The sequence below is a fragment of the Gorilla gorilla genome, chromosome 10 (genome assembly GCF_029281585.2).
Source record: "Gorilla gorilla gorilla isolate KB3781 chromosome 10, NHGRI_mGorGor1-v2.1_pri, whole genome shotgun sequence".
Taxonomy (NCBI): Eukaryota; Metazoa; Chordata; class Mammalia; order Primates; family Hominidae; genus Gorilla; species Gorilla gorilla.
The window spans coordinates 129,342,526-129,361,376 of NC_073234.2; the positions used below are offsets into that span (position 1 = coordinate 129,342,526).

Here is an 18,851-nt window from a genome sequence, read left to right on the forward strand (position 1 = left end):
CCAGGGCTTCCTTACCCATGTACTCCCGGTTGCATTTCAGAGCTTGCTTCACTTCCTCTTCATTGCTGAAATCCACAAAGATGTATCCTGACAGAGGACAATGACAGAGGTAAAATCTGCAGGCCTTACAGACACTTGTGGTGGTCCCCAGAGGAACACCCATACTGTGCTAGGAGCAGAAAGTGAGGGAGAAACCTCTACCTTGGTCAAATCTCCAAAATACAAGGGGTCTCCCTCTCTCTCTCCCACCCACAGCCAAATTTCCCTCTGCAGGGAGTGTACAGACCCCAGCCCGGTGTCGTGGATGAAGATGCTGAATGCCAGGAGTTGGAAGCCCAGGAGGCCTTTCTGTCTCCCTCCAAGCCTCACCCCCATCCCCCGACTGGCACCTGCTCTAAGCCATTCTCTGGAGAAGGGCCTGTGGCTGCAGCATGAGGACCCATCTAGGCGCTGGAAGCACCTTCTCCACACCCACTCTGCTCCTGGGCACCTGAGGCCTTGACTTGCACAAAAAAACAAGCAAATGGGGGAGTCTTTCCTCTAGCATGAGAAGCTCTGCTTCCTGACCTCTTTGGGCCTCAAACCTGTGAGGCAACAGGTGCATTTCTGGAGCATTAAAGAAATACTCCGAGGGGCACTCGGCTAATAGTTGGCAATGTCTAATACTTGGTCCAAAGCCCTTGGGTTTTCTGCCTTTAATCACAAGTCTGTTTAGATTCTTTCTGTGACTCCTCCATGCCCTCCTTTCCTATATCCAGGCACCTCATCCATCCCCATAAACATCTTCCATCCTTTTCCCTCCACCTCTCCATGGCCACACCCTGGGCCCCATCACCACTGATCCTCCCTTAGACGATGGCAAACGCCTGGCTCCAGGACCCATTCTTCACCTGCCAGGGACCATCCTAAATGTGATCACTGCCCTCCCCTGCTCTAAGCTCCCAGGGGTCCCTGCATCCAGACTGAAGCCCACAATCTTCTTCTTTTTGAGATTGGGTCTTGCTATGTTGTCCAGGCTGGATTTGAACTCCTAGGCTCAAATAATCCTCCTACTTCAGCCTCCTGAGTAGCTGAGACACACAATCTTTAATGAGGCCCCTAAAGCTTAAGGGGCCCAGCCTGCCTCCTCCCCAGCTCTCCTGCAGGGGACATTCTGCTGCTTTTCAACATTTCATGCTTGGATGCCAGCTCTCTCCAACTCTGGGGCCTCCAATATGGTTTTCTCTTGGGTCTGACAACTCAGATATGCTTCTTCCTGCTCCCTCCCTGGTCTGTGAAGTGCCATAAAACCAAGGGTACCAGCACCATCACCACCACCATCATGAATATTAACAGCAGCTTTCATGGAGTATGCAACAGGGGCTCAGCACTGCTCTAAATGCTGTACACAGAGCCATTCGTGCAACTTGGTGAGACAGGTTTACCTGACTGCACACACACACACACACACACTCACACACACAAACAAACTGAGGCTAAGTCCCTTGTCCAAGGTCATAGGGCTCCTACCTGAGATCTGCACTTAGGCAGAGCCCTTTACCCTGACCTCACCCTGCCCTGTAATCAGTCTGCAAGGAGAAAGATGGGTGGCTGAATGGATCAGCCAGGTAAGTGGGACTTCCGTGATAAGAGGAGAGTTGGGGAAGAAATGCAGAAACATGACAGTGAGGAGACCATCCCTCAAGCACACTTTCTTCCCCAGATGTCAGCCTAGGTAGATCTCAACTGCTCTACCCAGGCCAGTGTCTTCTTGCCAAAGACAGAGTACACATCCAGCGGCTTCCGGCCTCCAGCCTCCCCGCAGCTACAGGCCCTCAGTGTGGTTCTCTTGAGAAGTAGCAAGTGAGCTGCTGAATCTCCCAGTGTCCTGGCCAGCAAGAAGTAGGCACGGACAGGTGCCCACGTCCCCGAGCTCAGACACTCTGCCTTCCAGCCACACTGCTCATCTCAGGACAACCAGAACCCAGGGCTCTGAAGCCAAGGGAGGTGCCTGGTTGCCCAGAGTATAAACCTGCAGGGAGGGTGGCACGGGGCAACACCACACATGCTCAGCAACTCAGAGCCCTGCCCACCAGCAGAGCTGCCTGTGGACTTGGCCTAGCAAACCCCAGGACCTGCTGGCATTTGTTTCAGCGTAATAGGTGAGCCCACTGAGATAGGCAAAGGCTAAGATAAGGAAGGGAAGGATGAAAAGCACAGGTGAGAACTCCATCCCTATACACTAGGCCACCAAAGGCTGGGGCAAGAGATGCAGCCTTAACCTGCCCAGGCTGACCACATCCACACAACTGAGGACCACAAACAGGAAGAAAAACGGGTGCCCTTAAAACTTCTTCCTTATTCAAGTACCCCAACCTTCAATCTTCACTGTCTACCCGCTTTCCCACCTGGAAACATCCCGGATCTTACCTGTTTTATTCCCATGAGCGTTTCTCACAATTCGAATGGCCACTGGTTTCAGGGGTGCCAGGAATTCCATAACATTTTTCTGTAAGAAGAAGTTTTTTCCCCTTACCAACCACATAATAAAAGTACAACCCAACGAAAAGACATGGGGCAAATTTCTAAATCAGAAAGGATTACAAAGTGTTTCATTCTTTAGTTTTTCTCTTTCCTTATACGTATCTCTTCTCCAATTACCTTGGAGAAAATTTGAAAAAGAAAATTGGAGAAGAAATGAGTAATATAAATATAAAATAGCAGTGTCACTATCAGCGTTAAAATAGCGATGTCACTATCCGCATTTTAAGGCACTGTTTCCCCCCTAGATAATTTTATATACTTGGGATTAAACCTGGCTTTTTTCGCTTCTCATTAAGCTTGAGTATTTGGTTTTTGTGTATTAGTTTTGCAAGTAGCCACCTAGTGGTTTTTGTTTTGTTAATTAAAGCATGTGATTTTCTGAATGGTTGGTACTGAAAGAATTCTGACAAAATTACAAGACAACTCAGTGAGTTTAATAAAACCTACATGCTTGCTACTTTGAAGTTTGATAAGTTGTAATTCAGAAATTTATAAACATAGAGTACCAGAACAGATAAAGACTTCAAGAGAAAAAAGGGCAAAAGACATGATCGGGCACTTTCCAAAAGAGAAGATATATTGGCCAGGTGGGGTGGCTCACGCCTGTAATCCCAGCACTTTGGGAGTCAAAGGCGGGTGATCACCCAAGGTCAGGAGTTCAAGACCAGCCTGGCCAACATGGTGAAACGCTGTCTCTACTAAAAATACAAAAATTAGCTGGACATGGTGACAGGTGCCTGTAATACCAGCTACCCGAGAGGCTGAGGCAGGAGAATCACTTGAACCCGGGAGGAGGAGGTTGCAGTGAGCTGAGATTGCACCATTGTACTCCAGCCTGGGAGATAAGAGCGAAACTCTGTCTCAAAACAACAATGACAACAAGATATACACGATCTACAAATGTGAGAGAGTATGATCCATCTTACAAGTAATTTAAAATATAAATTAACATGAGATGCCAATTTTACCTATCACACTGATGAAACATTAATAATACCCAGGGTTCAGGAAAATGGGCACTTGTAGACTCTGCTACAGCGAGCATAAACTAGCAACGCTCCCAGAGGGCAACTGATATTCTGTGTCAAAGCCTTAGAACTGTACACACATTTGCCTACACAGAATATTTATCTGGAGCAAAGATCAGCAAACTATGGCCCACGGGCCAAATATCACCATGGTCTGCTTTTGAATGGCTTGCAAGCTAAAAATGGTTTTTACATTTTAAAGGATTATTTACCAAAAAAAGAGAAAACAACGAATATGTGACAGAGATTAAATGGCTTACAAAGCCTAACATATTTACCATCTGGCCTTTACAGATGAAGTCTGCTCACCCCTAATCCCAAGGAACTGAATTATTATTTATAACAGCAAAAAATTGGATATAACTCCCACGTCCCAATTTAGGGGACTGAGTAAACCTACAGAAGTTTACCCTGAGTAAGGAAGAGCATGAGCATAAAAAGTGCTGCTGTAGCAGAGTATATTCAATATTCAAAGAGGTCTATAACATACCGTGATGAGGAGGAAAAAGGGGTTTCCAAAGAGTTCCCAGTAAAGGATTGCTTCTTAGACATACAAAGACAAAAACGTCCAAGAAGAGGCTTCAGTGAGCTATGATGGCAGCACTGTACTACAGCCTGGGCAACACAGTGAGACCCTGTCTCACACACACACACAAAAAAATAATAATAAAAACTAAAAACAAAGGAAAATAAAACAAAAACCATCTAAGAAGACACACCCAAAATGTATCAGTGGACGTCACTGGGTAGATACAAGTGTGTTGGCCAGGGCAGCCCTAGTTTGCCTGGGATGAGTTGTCACTGTATTTGGAGTCGTTAGACCTGCAGTAATTACATCCACAGCCTGGCACCCCATTGGGGTAGCACCCCTCTCACTCTCAATTTAGTGTAGATGATAATTTAGTAGTCATCCTACTTACAGGCAATTTTTAAATATTTTTTATTTAGCTACATGGTTTTGAGTTTTCTATATTGAACTACTACTTTCACGAAGAACGAAAATTAAGTGTTCTTCTGCTGTTACAGACCCAAAGGCAGCAAACTACAGTCCACAGGCCAAATCTGGCCCACTGCCTGTTTTTGTAACTAAAGTTTTATTTATTTTTACCTACTTTCTGAGACTGCTTCCTTGCTATAAGAGCAGGGTGAGTAGTCACAACAGAGACCGTGTTGATCACGAAGTCTTAAATATTAACTGGCTGACTGCCCCCACAACCTTTTCTTTAACAGAGTGTGTGCCCACCCTTGTGTGGGTACTGGTGAGTGAAACCAGAACCTCCTTTGTCTTGGTGTAGCCATCCCTGTTTCCTGACCCTGACGATGCCGGAGATGTTATTTCTCAGCCTTTTTGGCCCCCAATTCCTTCCAGCTCATGTCCTCAACCAACTCTAATGCCCCCATGCACCAAAGGCTCCTGGCCTCCCCACCCTCGTCTCCTGCTCCCGCAGGCTGCCGACCCTTGTCCTCAGTTAGCACATACCTCTGTGACATTGAACGGGGCTCCCCGCAGCTTCACGGTGTGGCAGGTGGTGGGTTCCTTCTGGTTTGCTGGTTTCTCTGTCTGAGTGATCAGAAAAACAAACAGAAGTGGCCACACTAACCCTTCGTACAGCTGCAGGAGGTGGCACACTGGGACATTTCAGTGCCAGAGAAGGTGCCTGCTGCCAGGGGGAGCTGGGGAATGCTGGGAAGAATCAATGTCTACCATGCATGGAGTCTGGCCAGAGGTGGGGCTAGGTGATGCCAAGTCTCCATGTGCCCCTGAGATGAGGGCTGGAACCAGAGCCTGGCAAGCTATGGGCACTTGGACAGGGACCCTGGGGCTACAAGGAGGGGCAGGGTGGGAATGTGAAGGAGCCCTGAAGAACAGGGGTGTCAGTACCACTATGTAGGGCTTATCAGTGCCAGACACTAAGCCAAGCACTTTACAGATGCCAGTGGTCTACTACATCTTCACAACAATCCCATGGGGATTATGGGTTCAGGATCCTTTTTCCCACAACTCCGGAATCCAAACACCTCTGAAAAAACCTAAGTTTCTGGTAACTTTTATGGCAACAAAACCTGCCCGACTTGAATGCACTTCCCAGCAAAGCCTGCCCTGAGTGGATGTGAGCCCATATATAGCTTATGCTGATTCACGCAGCGCAAGCAGTCTTGTCCATGCGTTGCAGAAATGTGACTGCGCTTGACTGTGGGGTGCTGCCTTTTATCCTGTATTTAGTAACAAGGTAGGCAGTGGGGAGTGAGCCCTGCTGGGGGTACTGCATTCCAGAGGGTTCTCTTCCTGAAACCTGAAGATTCCAGAATTCCAGCATATACTTAGGCACGGGGTCAGAAACCGGAGGCAGGGAGCAGTGCTACCATGAGTGCATTTTTGTAAACGAAAATTCAGAGGCTGAAGGAAGTATCTCACCCAAGGACCAACAGCTACTAAATGATGGAACTAGGATTTGAACTCATAATTCTGACTTCCCCACACTCTACTACCTCACTGAAATATACAATTTTGGGGGAAAAAAAAAGGACAGGGTGCATAATTAGAAGAGGCAGAAAATAAAAGGAGGGAGGAAGAAGAAAGGGAAAAGAGGAAAGAAAAGAGGATGAAGCTTGCTTTCATCTCATTTGAAAATACAGGGCTGGGGCCAGGTGCAGTGGCTCAGGCCTGTAATCCCAGCAATTTGGGAGGCTGAGGTGGGTTGATCACTTGAGGCCAGGAGCTCAAGATCAGCCTGGACAATATGGTGAAACTCCATCTCCACTAAAAATACAAAAATTAGCTGGGTGTGGTGGTGTGTGCCTGTAATCCCAGCTACTCGGGAGGCTGAGGCATGAGAATCACTTGAACCCGGGAGGCAGAGGCTGCAGTGAGCTGAGATCACACCACTGCACTCCAGCCTGGGTGACAGCAAGACTGTCTCAAAAAAAAAAAAAAAAAAAAAAAAAAAAAAATACAGGGCTAGGCAGGGAGAGAAGTGATGCTTCACAGAGAAAGGAGGGAACAGGGACCTGGACAACATGTCAAACTGCTCTGTCTCTGATGCAGAGAGGACTCCCAGGTCAGAGACGAGTTGGCTGACCTCTGGGGAAGCGCCCACGTTTATGATCTTGACTTCAGACCCCACAGACCTGGGGCTAAGTCCTGAACCCACCATTTCCCAGCCATGACCCTGGCTGAGGCACCTTCCTTCTCCAGGCCTGTTTCCTCATCTGTAAAATGGAACAAGAGCAATACTGCCCTCCAGATAGTGATGAGATGCAACGGCATGGCAGGCATGGTGCCTAGTGTGTAGCGCAGGCTCAGCTGATCCTCCCTATGATTGCTGATGGCTGGTCTGCACCCCTCTGCCTGTGTTGTTACTAAATACAAAGGATAAAGGCTCAAAGCCATCACTCAGCTCACTTCTGCCCCATTGGTGGGATATGGGTGTGTTGACCGGGGCTGCTCCAGTTTGCCCGGGATAGTTGTTCACTGTATCTGTAGTCATTAGACCTGCAGTTAACTACATCCACAGCCTGGCACCCCACTGGACTAGCATCTCACTTTTAACTTAGTGTTGACAATAATTTAGTTGTCACCCTACTTATAGGCAATTTCTGGAAGGCAGGTGAACTCTCCAGGTTAGCAACAAAAAATAAATGCAGAGGCTGGGTGCAGTGGCTCATGCTTATAATCCCAGCACTTTGGGAGGCCGAGATGAGGGGATCACTTGAGGTCAGGAGTTTGAGACCAGCCTGGCTAACATGACAAAACCCCATCTCGACTAAAAATACAAAAAATTAGCTGGGTGTGACTATAATCCCAGCTACTCAGGAGGCTGAGGCAGAAGAATCACTTGAACCCAGGAGGCGGAGGTTGCAGTGAGCTGAGATTGCACCACCGCACTCCAGCCTGGGTGACAGAGTGAGACTCTGTCTCAAAAAATAAAATAAAATAAAATAAAAATAACAACAGAAAAGAAACGCAGAAAGAACACACGGCGAGCAAGTGGCAGGGCCAAGATCGGGAAGGCTTTGGACTGCAGAGCTGCGTCTTTCCCCAACATTCCACTCTCCTAACAGAGGAGCTGTGGGGACCACGGGCAAGCAGGAGAGCGCACCTCCTCCCTCATCACCTGAGGGATACACACGCACCTCGGCTCTGGCCTCTGGTGGTCTCTTTTTCCCAGCTGGCATCCCTTGCTCTTGGCCTGCACCCTTGCTGTCTCTTTCCTGCAGGACTGGGGTGGCGGAGGAATCCTCTTCCTCGGCCTCACTCCCTTCATCACAGTGCACGGCTTCATCTTCACTTTCCTCTTCCTCCGAGGAAGAGGACGACCTGGCCTTCACCATCTTGGATTTCAGGTAATCCATGTCCGACAGCTCCTTCTGCACAGCTGCCTTTGGTTCGAGGCTTGCCTCTTCTGGAAAAACAGGGAGGCTGGGATCAGCGACAGCTATGAGCAAACCAGAGGTCAGAGGCAGCAAATGGTAGATGGTCCTCCTAGTGAGAGGCCTGAGGCACCACGCCCACCGTGTCCATGGCCCCTGTGCCCAGCATCCCCCATAAGTCCTCTGATTAGCAATACCAAAACGGGGCAGGGCTACTGCAGCTTTGATATTCTCTGTGCCACACATTGAGCTCCTGGCTCCCTGCCACCAGCCATGTCTTCCTAGTCCTCTATACAGCAGCCTCTGTGACACTTTACAGAGTAGGTACAGGACAGTCAGTCTCTGCTTAACACCCTCCAGGGGTTTCTGAATGCTCAGGGTGAAACCCAGGCTCCTCATCAGGGCTGGCTGCGTGGGCTTCTTCCACTGTCTCCTCCTGCTCAAGCCATCCCAACCCACATTGAGCCCCTCAAGCCCATGCACCTCCCTTTCCTCTGTGTCTTTGCGATGCTGTTCCCTTGCCTGGAACCCCTTTCCTCTCCCCTCCCCTACCGTGTCCCACTAAGTCCCCTGAGTTCCTCGGATGTGAACTTAGTGCAGAAACGTTACCAGGCATAACTGCACTAAATGTACATCTTCTCACCTTTAGACCCAAATAGATGCCCAGCTCTCCACCAAGCACGTACCCTCCTGTGTTGCAATTGTTTCCTTGCCCACCAGGCCTCCCCCACACCACAAACCCCTTCTGAGGACAAAGGCTCACTCCCTCACCTCCTCAGGGAGGCCTTCCCTCATAATTCTCCTGTCCCCCTTTCCTGCTTTCTCTCTGTAGCATTCATCATCCTATGATATACCCAACAGTGGACTTATTTGCTTATTGTTTCTCTCCACAACCATAACCACAGCTCCATAGGGGAATAAACCCTTCTGTCTTTTGCTTATCAACATGGTCCCAATGCCTGAAGTATGCCTGGCAGATAATAGGTGCTCAAGAAATATTTGTTGACTGACTGACTGAGTACACAACTAGGATCAGTGAAGACAGATGCACCCGCAGAGGGATCATCACCCCCCAATGGAGAGCTCAAGGGCTCACCTGACTCCTAGAGTCTGCACAGAGGGGCCCCCAGTGCCGGTTAGCCCAATGGCAAGCACAGGTCTGTGTGCATGGAGCACACAGTCCCCATGCCCTCACCTTCCAGGTCCTCCCCGGCTCCCTCTTCCTCACTCTCCTGCCCAGAATCGGAGTCAAAGTTCAGGTAGTCACTGGCCGGCTTGCTCTTCCCTTTCGAGGGCTCAGCATCCAGGCCATCATTCGCCCAAGTGGCTGCCTGCGCCCGCCTCTGATGAACTGACAGAAACTCCTGGAACTCTGTATCCTCCTTCAGCTGGTGGCACCAGAACCCGGGCAGCAGGGACACGGGAAAAAGGGAGAGGAAGAGGCAGAGAAGGGTCAGGTGGGGCTTGATCTTTCTAACTCTTAAGAGGGTGAGAAGATCCCTCAAGCTAATTTCCCCCATTCTCTAGAGGACCCCGAGGTTCAGCTGGGTCAGTTCTGAGGAAGGCAGAGTTGACTCCTCACTAGACAAAACTAAGAGGACAAGAAGACAAGGCCAGGGGAGACCAGAGGCACAGCTCTGCTTGCCAGGGCCAGCCTCCATCCTCTCCAGCCTCCTCCCTCTCCAGCCTCCTCCCTCTCCAGCCTCTTCCCTCTCCCAGTGTCCACCCTCTCCAGCCTCTTCCCTTTCCTAGCCTCCACCCTCTCCAGCCTCTACGGTCTCCTAGCCTCTACCCTCTCCCAGCCTCTACCCTCTCCAGTCTCCACCCTCTTCCACCTGCTGCCCGCCCTCTCTCCTCCTTGGGCAACAGGACAGACTCACCTTCTCCAGTTGACCTGCCACCTTTTTCTTCTTCTCATCCTGAAAACAGAAGGCACAGAGAGTGAGGGTCACACAGATGAAGAGAGCTGGGAAACAGAACTGCACTGACCTGGGAGGGCCCATCTTTGGGAACCAAAAGTGAGTGACTACCCTGCTGGCAGTGGGGACAGAGGCTAGAGTGACCCTTTACATACTTTCTTAATTTCTGGAGTAGTAGAGTCTTTTGGAGGCTGCTTGGGCTGGCTTGGTTTCTGCGCATGTTTGCTCCAGGCTCTGGGTTTGGCCGGGTCCCCGAATGACTTGCAGAACTCCACCTGTGTGGGAAAGAGAGTGATTTTCACACCTGCCATGGCACCCAGGCGTTGGGTGCTGCCCTTCGGCACCTGGGAGCTCGGGCATTTTAGACAACTGTCACTGCCTAGCTGAGTTTGCTGAAGTAGATTACACGTCACCCCTTAGCCTGGGCTTTCTTTCCCTTCAAGTCTAGAATACAATACTTTAACAGTCTATCATTATGAGTCTGTAATACTGTAATGGTAATAGCTGCCACTTACTGAGGAACTCCACATGCCAGGTACTGTCGGAAGTGCTCTGCAAGTACTGATACACCGAGCCTCTCACGTCAGTGACAGCTATGACTTTCTACAATTCAGATCAAGAAATTGGAGCATCAAGAAGTCAATTTCCCTGGGTTACCCAGGTAATAAGTGACAGAGTGAAGACTGGAACTCAGGGGGTCTCTGGGCTCTGGAACCTGAGTTCTTAACCATCCACTCTACAGGGTGGCTGTGAGGATGGCATGAGATGACCTGGGCCAAGCACACAACCAGACTCTGGGCAGGGTAATGTGGGGCAGTGGCTACCACGGTTACCCTACACTGCCCTGGGTTAATTATCATAAAGTAAGCTCATCTGGCTCCAGAGAACAATTCTAGGGTGATAGGGGCACTGGGGTGACCACTGGAGGCACGGAAGAGTACTGGAGACCCAGCCTGAGCTGATGCACTATTCAGGCCCTAAAACCTCCAATACACTCCTCTGAGAGGACTTTGAGAGCGCTGGTTACTGGGGCATCCACCACCGCAAGCCACTCCCAGCCACAGTTAAGGCTGACGCTGGTCAACCAACCACTGCCCCTGGGGGAAGGAGCTGCCATCTGGTTGCAATCCTTTTTAAGACACAGGGTCTCACTCCGTTGCCCAGGCTGGACTGCAGCGGCATGATCATAGCTCACTGCAGCCTCAAACTCTTGGGCTCAAGTGATCCTCTTGTCTCAGCCTTCTGAATACCTAGGACTCCAGGCACATGTCACCATGCCCGGCTAATTTTTTTTTTATTTTTGTAAAGACGCAGGCTTGCTATGTTGCACAGGCTGGTCTTGAACTCCTGGCTTCAAGTGATCCTCCCAACTCAGCCTCCCAAAGTGCTTGTATTACAGGCAGGAGCCACCACACCTGGCCAGTTACAATCCCTTTTGTGCACACTTTCAAAATAGGCTTGTTATCTCTATAATAATGACATGCTCACGGTACAAAATTCAAATAATATACAAAAGTACAATGGAAGTTAAAAAAGATGTACTCCAATTCCTATCACTCATGGAGAGGAATAATTAGTATTTTGGTACAAATCCTATCCTATGGCCTTCTATGCATTTATCATATATGTATGGATAGAGGAATACGATTGTGTCTATATAGGATCACGAGACATATATATATTTATCCATCATCTGTTTTTTCCTTCTCAACAAAGCGTTAGAGATGTTTTTACGAAGTCACTAAATACACGAGTGACCTGAGTGGAGCTCCCTCCTCCAGGAAGCTTTCCTGACTCCTCCCTGGTCCGGCTATAGATCTTTGTTCTCCCACAGTCCCTGGGGCTCACCCTATCATAGCACTGATGTCACTGAGCCAAAGCAGCCTGCTGACCTGTCAGCCCCCTGCCTGCCCAGAGACAGCAGGCTCCATGAGGACAGGGGCTGAGGCATCACCTTTTTCTCTAAACTCCCAGCATCATTGAGTGCTTGCTAAATGCATGAGTGAATAGATGAGGTACAGCTGTGGTTCTCAAGGTGTGGGCCTCAGACCAGCAGCATGGGCGTCACCTGAGGGCTTGTTGGATGTGTGAATTCTTGGGTCCTGACTCCATGCACTGAATCAGATGCTCTGGGGACGGGCCCAGGAAGCTGTTATAATAAGCTCTCAGGTGATTTGTATGCACATGAAAGTGTGTGAATCGGTGAGGAAGAAAACCAAAGACATCACAAAGTGAAGAGGGACGGTCTTTGAACTCAAGTGTTGAGTGAAAGATCAAACAACGTCACACTTGACAGGCAGGTAAGGGTGAGACTCCTGCCCACTCACTGTGATCCGGGATGTGTCGATGAAGCTCTTGTTGAAATGCTTCTGTGCCTTCTGGGCCTCTTCCTCGGACTTGAAGCCAATAAAACCAAACTTGCGGAACTTGCCATCTTTGGTGAACTTCAGGCTGCAGTCTGTCAGCGTGCCGAAGGCGGCAAACAGCTGCCTGAAACGCTCCTCCTTCATCTAGGACAGAGGGAGAGGAATGAGAGATGAACTGGAAAGTCCCCAGAGCAAGGGGACAAAATGGGCTGGAAACCTGAGGCCACGAGATTCTCCAAGGGTGGCCTTAGATGAAGAGGGACAGAGTGTACTTCTCTAGTTACAACAGGTTCCAGCTCTGACTCTAGCACGAGTTGTGTGGCCTTGAGAAAGTCCCTTAGCCACTCACTGATGTGGAAATCATGACTCATTATGGCTGCAAATGACATCTTCCTACCCTGTGGGGCTCCTATGAGGATAAGACCAATTACAGAAGCAGTATTACGTCTGCTACACAGTAGATACCTAATAAATACTTGTAGGAATAAATGAAAGAATGAATAGGCATGGTAAGCTATATATATCTTTGTTAATGAAGCCCCCCCAAAAGATGCCCACATCCTAATCCCTGGAAACTGTGGATATGTTACCTTACAAGGCAAAAGGGACTTGTCAGGTGTGACTGATGTGGAGATGGGGAGATGATCTGGATTATGCAGCCAGGTCCAATGTCACCTCAAGGGTCCTTATGAGAGGGAGGCGGGAAGATCAGAGAAGATGGAAACAGAGAGAGACTGGAAGATGCTATGCTATTGGCTCCAAATATGGAGTATATAGCTATGAACCAAGGAAGGCAGGTGCTTCTAGAAGCTGAAAAAAGGTAAAGGGACAAATATTCCCACAGAGCTTCCAGAAGGACTGCAGCCCTGCCAAAGCCTTGATTTTAGGATTTCTGACGTGCAAAACTGTAAGATAAGGATTGTGTGGATTGTTTAAGCCACTAAGTTTGTGCTAATTTGCTATAGCTGCACTAAAAAACGAACACACTATTATTATAATTTGGTCAAGAAGCCCCACACTATGGAAAACAGGCTCCTGGCTTCTCACCATCTTCACTGCAGCCAGGCTACCCTCACAACTCAGTTTTCTAAGCAGATACTGGGATATTTGTCTGTGTGGTAGTGGAGTTGAGGGGACATTCAGGGCCCCACAAACAGCCAAAATAAGTTTGAAAATGCAAGAAGCTAGAGGCCTTGGCAGTCCAGCCAGAAGATGACATTTTCTGAGGCAGCTTCTTACTAACTGATCTAATCAAAATCTCAATCACACTGTGAGTTAGGAATTTTTGTCCACATTTTATAGAGGAGAAAATGAAACTCATAAGGGATAAATGATCTGCCCAAGGCCTACAGAATCAAGGTTTGTGACTCAATTCAGAAATATAAGACAGTGAATTCAATTCCTCAGTGCCTGGGAGAGACCTGGCTCAAGTCTGAATCCATCATTCCTTTGCCAAAAACCTTTCGGTGACTTTCTGGCACCAAAGTCTCAAGGACGAGCACCTAAAGGAAAACATGCAATTCTTCAAGATCTGCCCCGACCAACCTCTTCAGCACCACGCTTTGACAAATTCCTCACAGCCTTCTCACTTCCGAGGTTTTACTTTGGTTGTCCCCTCTGGGTGACATTTCCCAAGACAGGCCCTGGCTAACTCCTCATTCTCAGTTCAATCATCTCCTATTCCAGGAGGCCTTTCTTAGATGCCTTAGATGGACGAGATAACCAACCCTCACTGTGCTCCCACAGCACTCGGTTCACATGTCAGTGATGCACCTTGCATCGTAATGATCTGGTGCCTCTCTTTTCTGCTAGCCTGCAAGTCCCATTAAAAATAAGGACACAGGCTTATCCACCTCTATCTACAGTGTCGGCAATATCACAAGTACTCTCTACTAATTATTTCCTCAATTCAATCCCTAAACTAAAGATTGCTCAATTCAATCCCTGCTCTATAAATTACACCAGTGTGTGACCTCAGGCAAATCCCTGTACCTCGCTGTATCTTGGTTTCTTTACCTTTAAAATGGGCATAAAAATAAAACTTACCGCACAGGGATATGGTGAGGATTAAATGTTACTTTACCTAAAGCACCTGGAACAGTGCCTGGCACACAGTAAACTCTCCAAGTGTTAGCTGCAACTGCCCTTGTTTTTATTATTCTTTCATTCATGAGATAAGACAAACAATGATAAGAGAGTCAACTACACTGTGAAGTGCAACAAAGCTGAATTTGGGAAGAAAAGGAAGTGCAGCCACGCTAAAAATCCTCATCGCACAAAGCAAGGCATCAAGAGACATGTCTAACCTGATGGATGGATCAGTAATAGATATTTTTAAGTATACTACTCAGAGATTATAACAGGATAATTAAAAACAAGAATATTACAGACACTGGAGAGGAGGAACAGATGATCTAAATTCCTTATTTTTCACAGTCGAGGCCTAGCAGATAGTCACTGGGGCAGGCAGGTCAAAAGGAGGAAAGTACACTCCTCGAATATACAGAGATACATGTGAGGAGTCCCAAAAACAAATCAATGAAGACGGTTACTCCTGGACAGAGAAGGAAGGTAGGACAGAGCAAAGACTTTGCTACTCATGTTATACACTACTATACTGTTTGAATTTTGAAAACCGTGTGTTACAAAGTTCCTTTGTCCCACCTGACAAAGGTAAAAAAAAAAAAAAAAAAAAAGGAAAGGAAAAAACTCACAACATTAGAACAGAAATGGGGGCCAGGTGCAGTGGCTCACGCCTGTAATCCCAGCACTTTGGGAGGCCGAGGCGGTGGATCACCTGAGGTCAGGAGTTCGAGACCAACTTGTCCAACATGGCGAAACCCCATGTCTCTACTAAAAATAAAAAAATTAGTCGGGCGTGGTGGCACGTGTCTGTAGTCCCAGCTACTTGGGAGGCTGAGGCAGGAGCATCGCTAGAACCCGGGAGGCAAAAGTTGCAGTGAACCGAGACTGCCGAGATTGCTCCACCGCACTCCAGCCTGGGAGACAGAGCCAGACTCCGTTTAAAAAAAAAAAAAAAAAGAAAAAAATACACACCAAAACCAAAAAAAAGCCATGAAAGAGAGAGAGAGAGAGAAAAAAAAAGAGATAAGACAAACAATGATAAGAGAATCAACTACACTTGAAACACAACAAAGCTGAATTTGGGAGGGAAAGGAAGTGCAGCTACGCTAAAAATCCTCATCCCACAAAGCGAGGCATCAAGAGACACTGTCTAACCTGATGGATGGAGCAGTAATCTATTTAAAAACAAAACAAAACAAAACAAAACAAAAAACAGCGAGAGAGAGAAAAAAGGATGATCCATTCGAGCCCACCGCATCTAATCATCTAATATTACGTACATTCACCTATTTTGCCTACCATGTGTCGGGTTCTGCGCTGGGGTCCAGGGAAACAAAAAAGTATGGCTGGGTCACCACTCCCCACTTAACTGAATAAATGCTTTAAAAGCCCTTTACCCACTCCGTATTCCTACTTGCCCTAAGGATGGGAGTGGGAATTGGAACGCAGGTCCGCAGATTAATATTCCCCATGTCTTCCCCCAACAGTTTCCAGACTGGGAGAGGAATATAAATACAGTGTCGGACCATGTCCCGGGTCAACAACTAAAAAACAGTGATCGAATGAAAGAGGTTGTGGGAGCAGGGTATTCGCCACAAGGTGGGAGTTGTCATCTCCCCGGGAAGAGGTGTGTTAGGAGTCAGGTACCAAACAACCGGCCGCGAAACCGTAAGCTGTCACTATTCCTCTTTCCTCGGGATCAAATGGGGATAAGCCCAGGATCCCGCCCCCTTTGAGTTCAGAATTGGCCCGGAGTCCTGCCCCAGAGCAAAAATTCTTCGATCACCTCCAGGCATCTCTTCCCTACCTCACAGCTCCCGGCTGGTCTCATTTCAGATTCCCAAGTCCTGCCTCTGCACTCACCCCATTCGGGAGATTCTTCACGATCAGTCGCGACATGGCGCAGGGTCCCCGCTGTTTTGATTCCTACACGACTGGTCAGCGTCTTCCACCAACAAGTTTCACGCTACCGCCCTGGGCGCCGCCATCTTTACCGAGCCGGAACACAGTCATGTGGCTGAGACCTTGGCCTGACCTGTCCGGAAGTAGGCGTGGCTAATCCAAAACTACTCAGGGAAGTCACACCCCACAAGGGGTGGGCCTGGGAGCTTGCATTTTGCGCAGGCGCAGGGGCTTGGGCGGATTCTGTGAGACGCCAATGCAGCGGAGAAGGTGGCAGGGGGCGCCGGTCCCTAACATGCGCCGGGTTAGCTTGGTGTTAAGGGTCGCGCCAACCGGGCAATCGCGTTCTCGCCTTTTTCTTATTTTATTTTTGTTATTGAGCCGTAGGACTGCCCTGAGAACGGGGGCAAGATTAGGGACCCTTGCCTCCCTCGTAGAAATGGGGAAAGTGAAGTTTAGAGAGATTGCCAGCCAACATAAATCAAGTATTGAGCCTTTTGTGTAAATACTTGGAATGAACATGTTGGAAATAAACGCTCTCATTTTGCAGGCAGATAAACTGGGAATCGTGCGTGTAAAGCAGCTTGCTCAAAGTCTTATAACTATGAATTGGAAAGTCAGATTCGAGCTAGGGGCTGCCTAGGGCCCTACAATGAGTCTCTATGCCTTCACCCCCAGCCCCACAAGCATTTTGCCTCCCTTCCTAATGTTTGGAACTCTCAGCTGGCCAATCTTCTAGCTGAGAGATCTTGGCCAAAATGGCCTCTGAGCCTTTGTGTCTACTTCTATAAAATGGGAATAATTCTTTATTATGCTAGGGGTTAAGGAGGTGAGAACGTGAAAGGGATATTATTTTCCTATTGCTTCTCTGAGCATTCTCGGTACCCACTCTTGGATGGAGACATCCTATGAAAACCCCTATTTTCACTCTTAAATGACGGTATTTCCTTTCTGTTTCCCCACAGTGCCTCAGCTGCACTGGACGTTGCTGCCAAGCTTCTGCAATTTCCTTCACCTAAACGACATTCCGTCCCCCCTTCTTATTGTTAACAGCTTTATCACAAACCATGCAATTCACCCACTTAAAGTGCACAATTCAGTGGTGCTGACTATATTTACAGAGGTGTGCAGCCATCACCACAATCAATGCTAGGACATTTTCATTACCCCCAAAGAAACACCACACCCTTTAGCTATAACCTTCCAATTCCTCCCTCTCCCTTCCCGCTGATAACCACTAATCTACTTTCTGTCTCTATGGATTTGTCTGTTATGGACATTTCATGTAAATGGAATAATACAGTATGTAGTCTTTTGTGATTGACTTCTTTCACTTAGCATAATGTTTTCAAGGTTCTTCCATGTTGCAGCATGAATCAACACTTTATTTATCTGTTTATTTATTTCAGACAGGGTCGGGCTCTGTCACCCCGACTGGAGTGCAGTGGCACAATCTCAGCTCACTGCAACCTCCACCTCCCAGGCTCAAGCCATCCTCCCACCTCAGCCTCCTGAGCAGCTGGGACTACAGGCACACGCCACCATGCCTGGCTAATTTTTTTTTTTTTTTGGTAATTTTTTGGTAGAGGCGAGGTTTCAACATGTTGCCCAGGCTGGTCTTGAACTCCTGGGCTCAAGCAATCCACCTGCCTTGAACTTTCAAAGTGCTGGGATTACAGATGTGAGCCACCACACTTTTTTTGCTGAATAGTATTACATATTTGGATGTACTACATTTTATTTATTCATCAGTTGATGATGGACATTTGGGTTGTTTCCGCTTTGTGGCTACTGTGAATAATCTTGCTGTGAACATTTACCTATAAGTTCCTGTGTGGGCATATGTTCTTATTTCTCTCGGATATATTCCTAGGAGTAGGATTGCCTGATCATATGGTAACTCTATGCTTAACCCTTTTAGAACCTGCTAACCTGTTATCCAAAGTGGCTTCCCCATTTTACATTCCTACCAGCGGTATATGAAGGTTCAAATATCTCCACATCTCCTCCAGTGTTTGTTATTGGGTCTTTATAATCATAGCCACTCTAGTGGGTGTACAGTGGTGACTCAATGTTTTGATTTGCATTTCCCCGATAACTAATGAAACAGCATCTTTCATGTGCTTTTGGCCACTGGAATATCTTTCTGAACCCACTCCCATCCCCTCTCTAAGACCAGCTCAAACATGGCATCCTCGAATATGCCTCTTTCCTACTGAGCCCCAAATGCAGGGAGCTCATGCATCTGCCGCAGCATAAACCTGCAGAACTCGCTGGTGAGGAGCACACAGTGTAGGTTCAGAGTTATAGATGAGGCCACTTGTTCTTTCTACATTATGTTGCCATAGGGGCATCCTTAGATCCATCTTTGCAAAGCATCACACCGGGCACCAGGAGGAGACAGGTAATAGGAGTTTATTAAATGCTAATTGTAAATTAAGGTCTGTCCATTCAACAGAATTCTATGCAGTTGTTAAAAAACGGTAAGTATGTAGCTATAAATGTTTTTGAAGGAAATGCATCAGTCAGGACACAGATGTATACTCAAAAGGATTTAACAAAAGAAAATCTGGACAAAAAGCTATTTACGGAAGTGTGGGCAGTGTAGTGGGATGAATGATCCCCTGTCCCCTCACCACCACACACACTGGGGGCAT

The 18,851-nt window shown here is 47.9% G+C and overlaps 1 protein-coding gene across 7 annotated transcripts in view; it reads right to left on the reverse strand.

Annotated features, from left to right (window-relative positions):
• RBM19 (RNA binding motif protein 19) overlaps positions 1-16,372 on the reverse strand; it is a 218,598-nt gene extending 202,226 nt beyond the window's left edge. For 5 of the 7 annotated variants that reach the window (XM_055359196.2, XM_019039152.4, XM_055359197.2 and 2 more), the window contains exons 1-9: positions 16,156-16,335; positions 12,169-12,351; positions 9,997-10,116; positions 9,803-9,841; positions 9,118-9,310; positions 7,686-7,954; positions 5,032-5,112; positions 2,410-2,488; positions 16-87 (exon numbers count right to left, since the gene is read on the reverse strand). In XM_055359196.2, the coding sequence (XP_055215171.1) occupies positions 16-87; positions 2,410-2,488; positions 5,032-5,112; positions 7,686-7,954; positions 9,118-9,310; positions 9,803-9,841; positions 9,997-10,116; positions 12,169-12,351; positions 16,156-16,191 (1,072 nt within the window). In that variant the 5' untranslated portion in view covers positions 16,192-16,335. Of the gene's footprint in view, positions 1-15; positions 88-2,409; positions 2,489-5,031; positions 5,113-7,685; positions 7,955-9,117; positions 9,311-9,802; positions 9,842-9,996; positions 10,117-12,168; positions 12,352-16,155 lie in introns of all 7 variants that reach the window. The other 2 variants (XM_019039151.4, XM_019039150.4) reach the window with 2 other exon arrangements.
• Between the last annotated feature and the right edge of the window lie 2,479 nt (positions 16,373-18,851).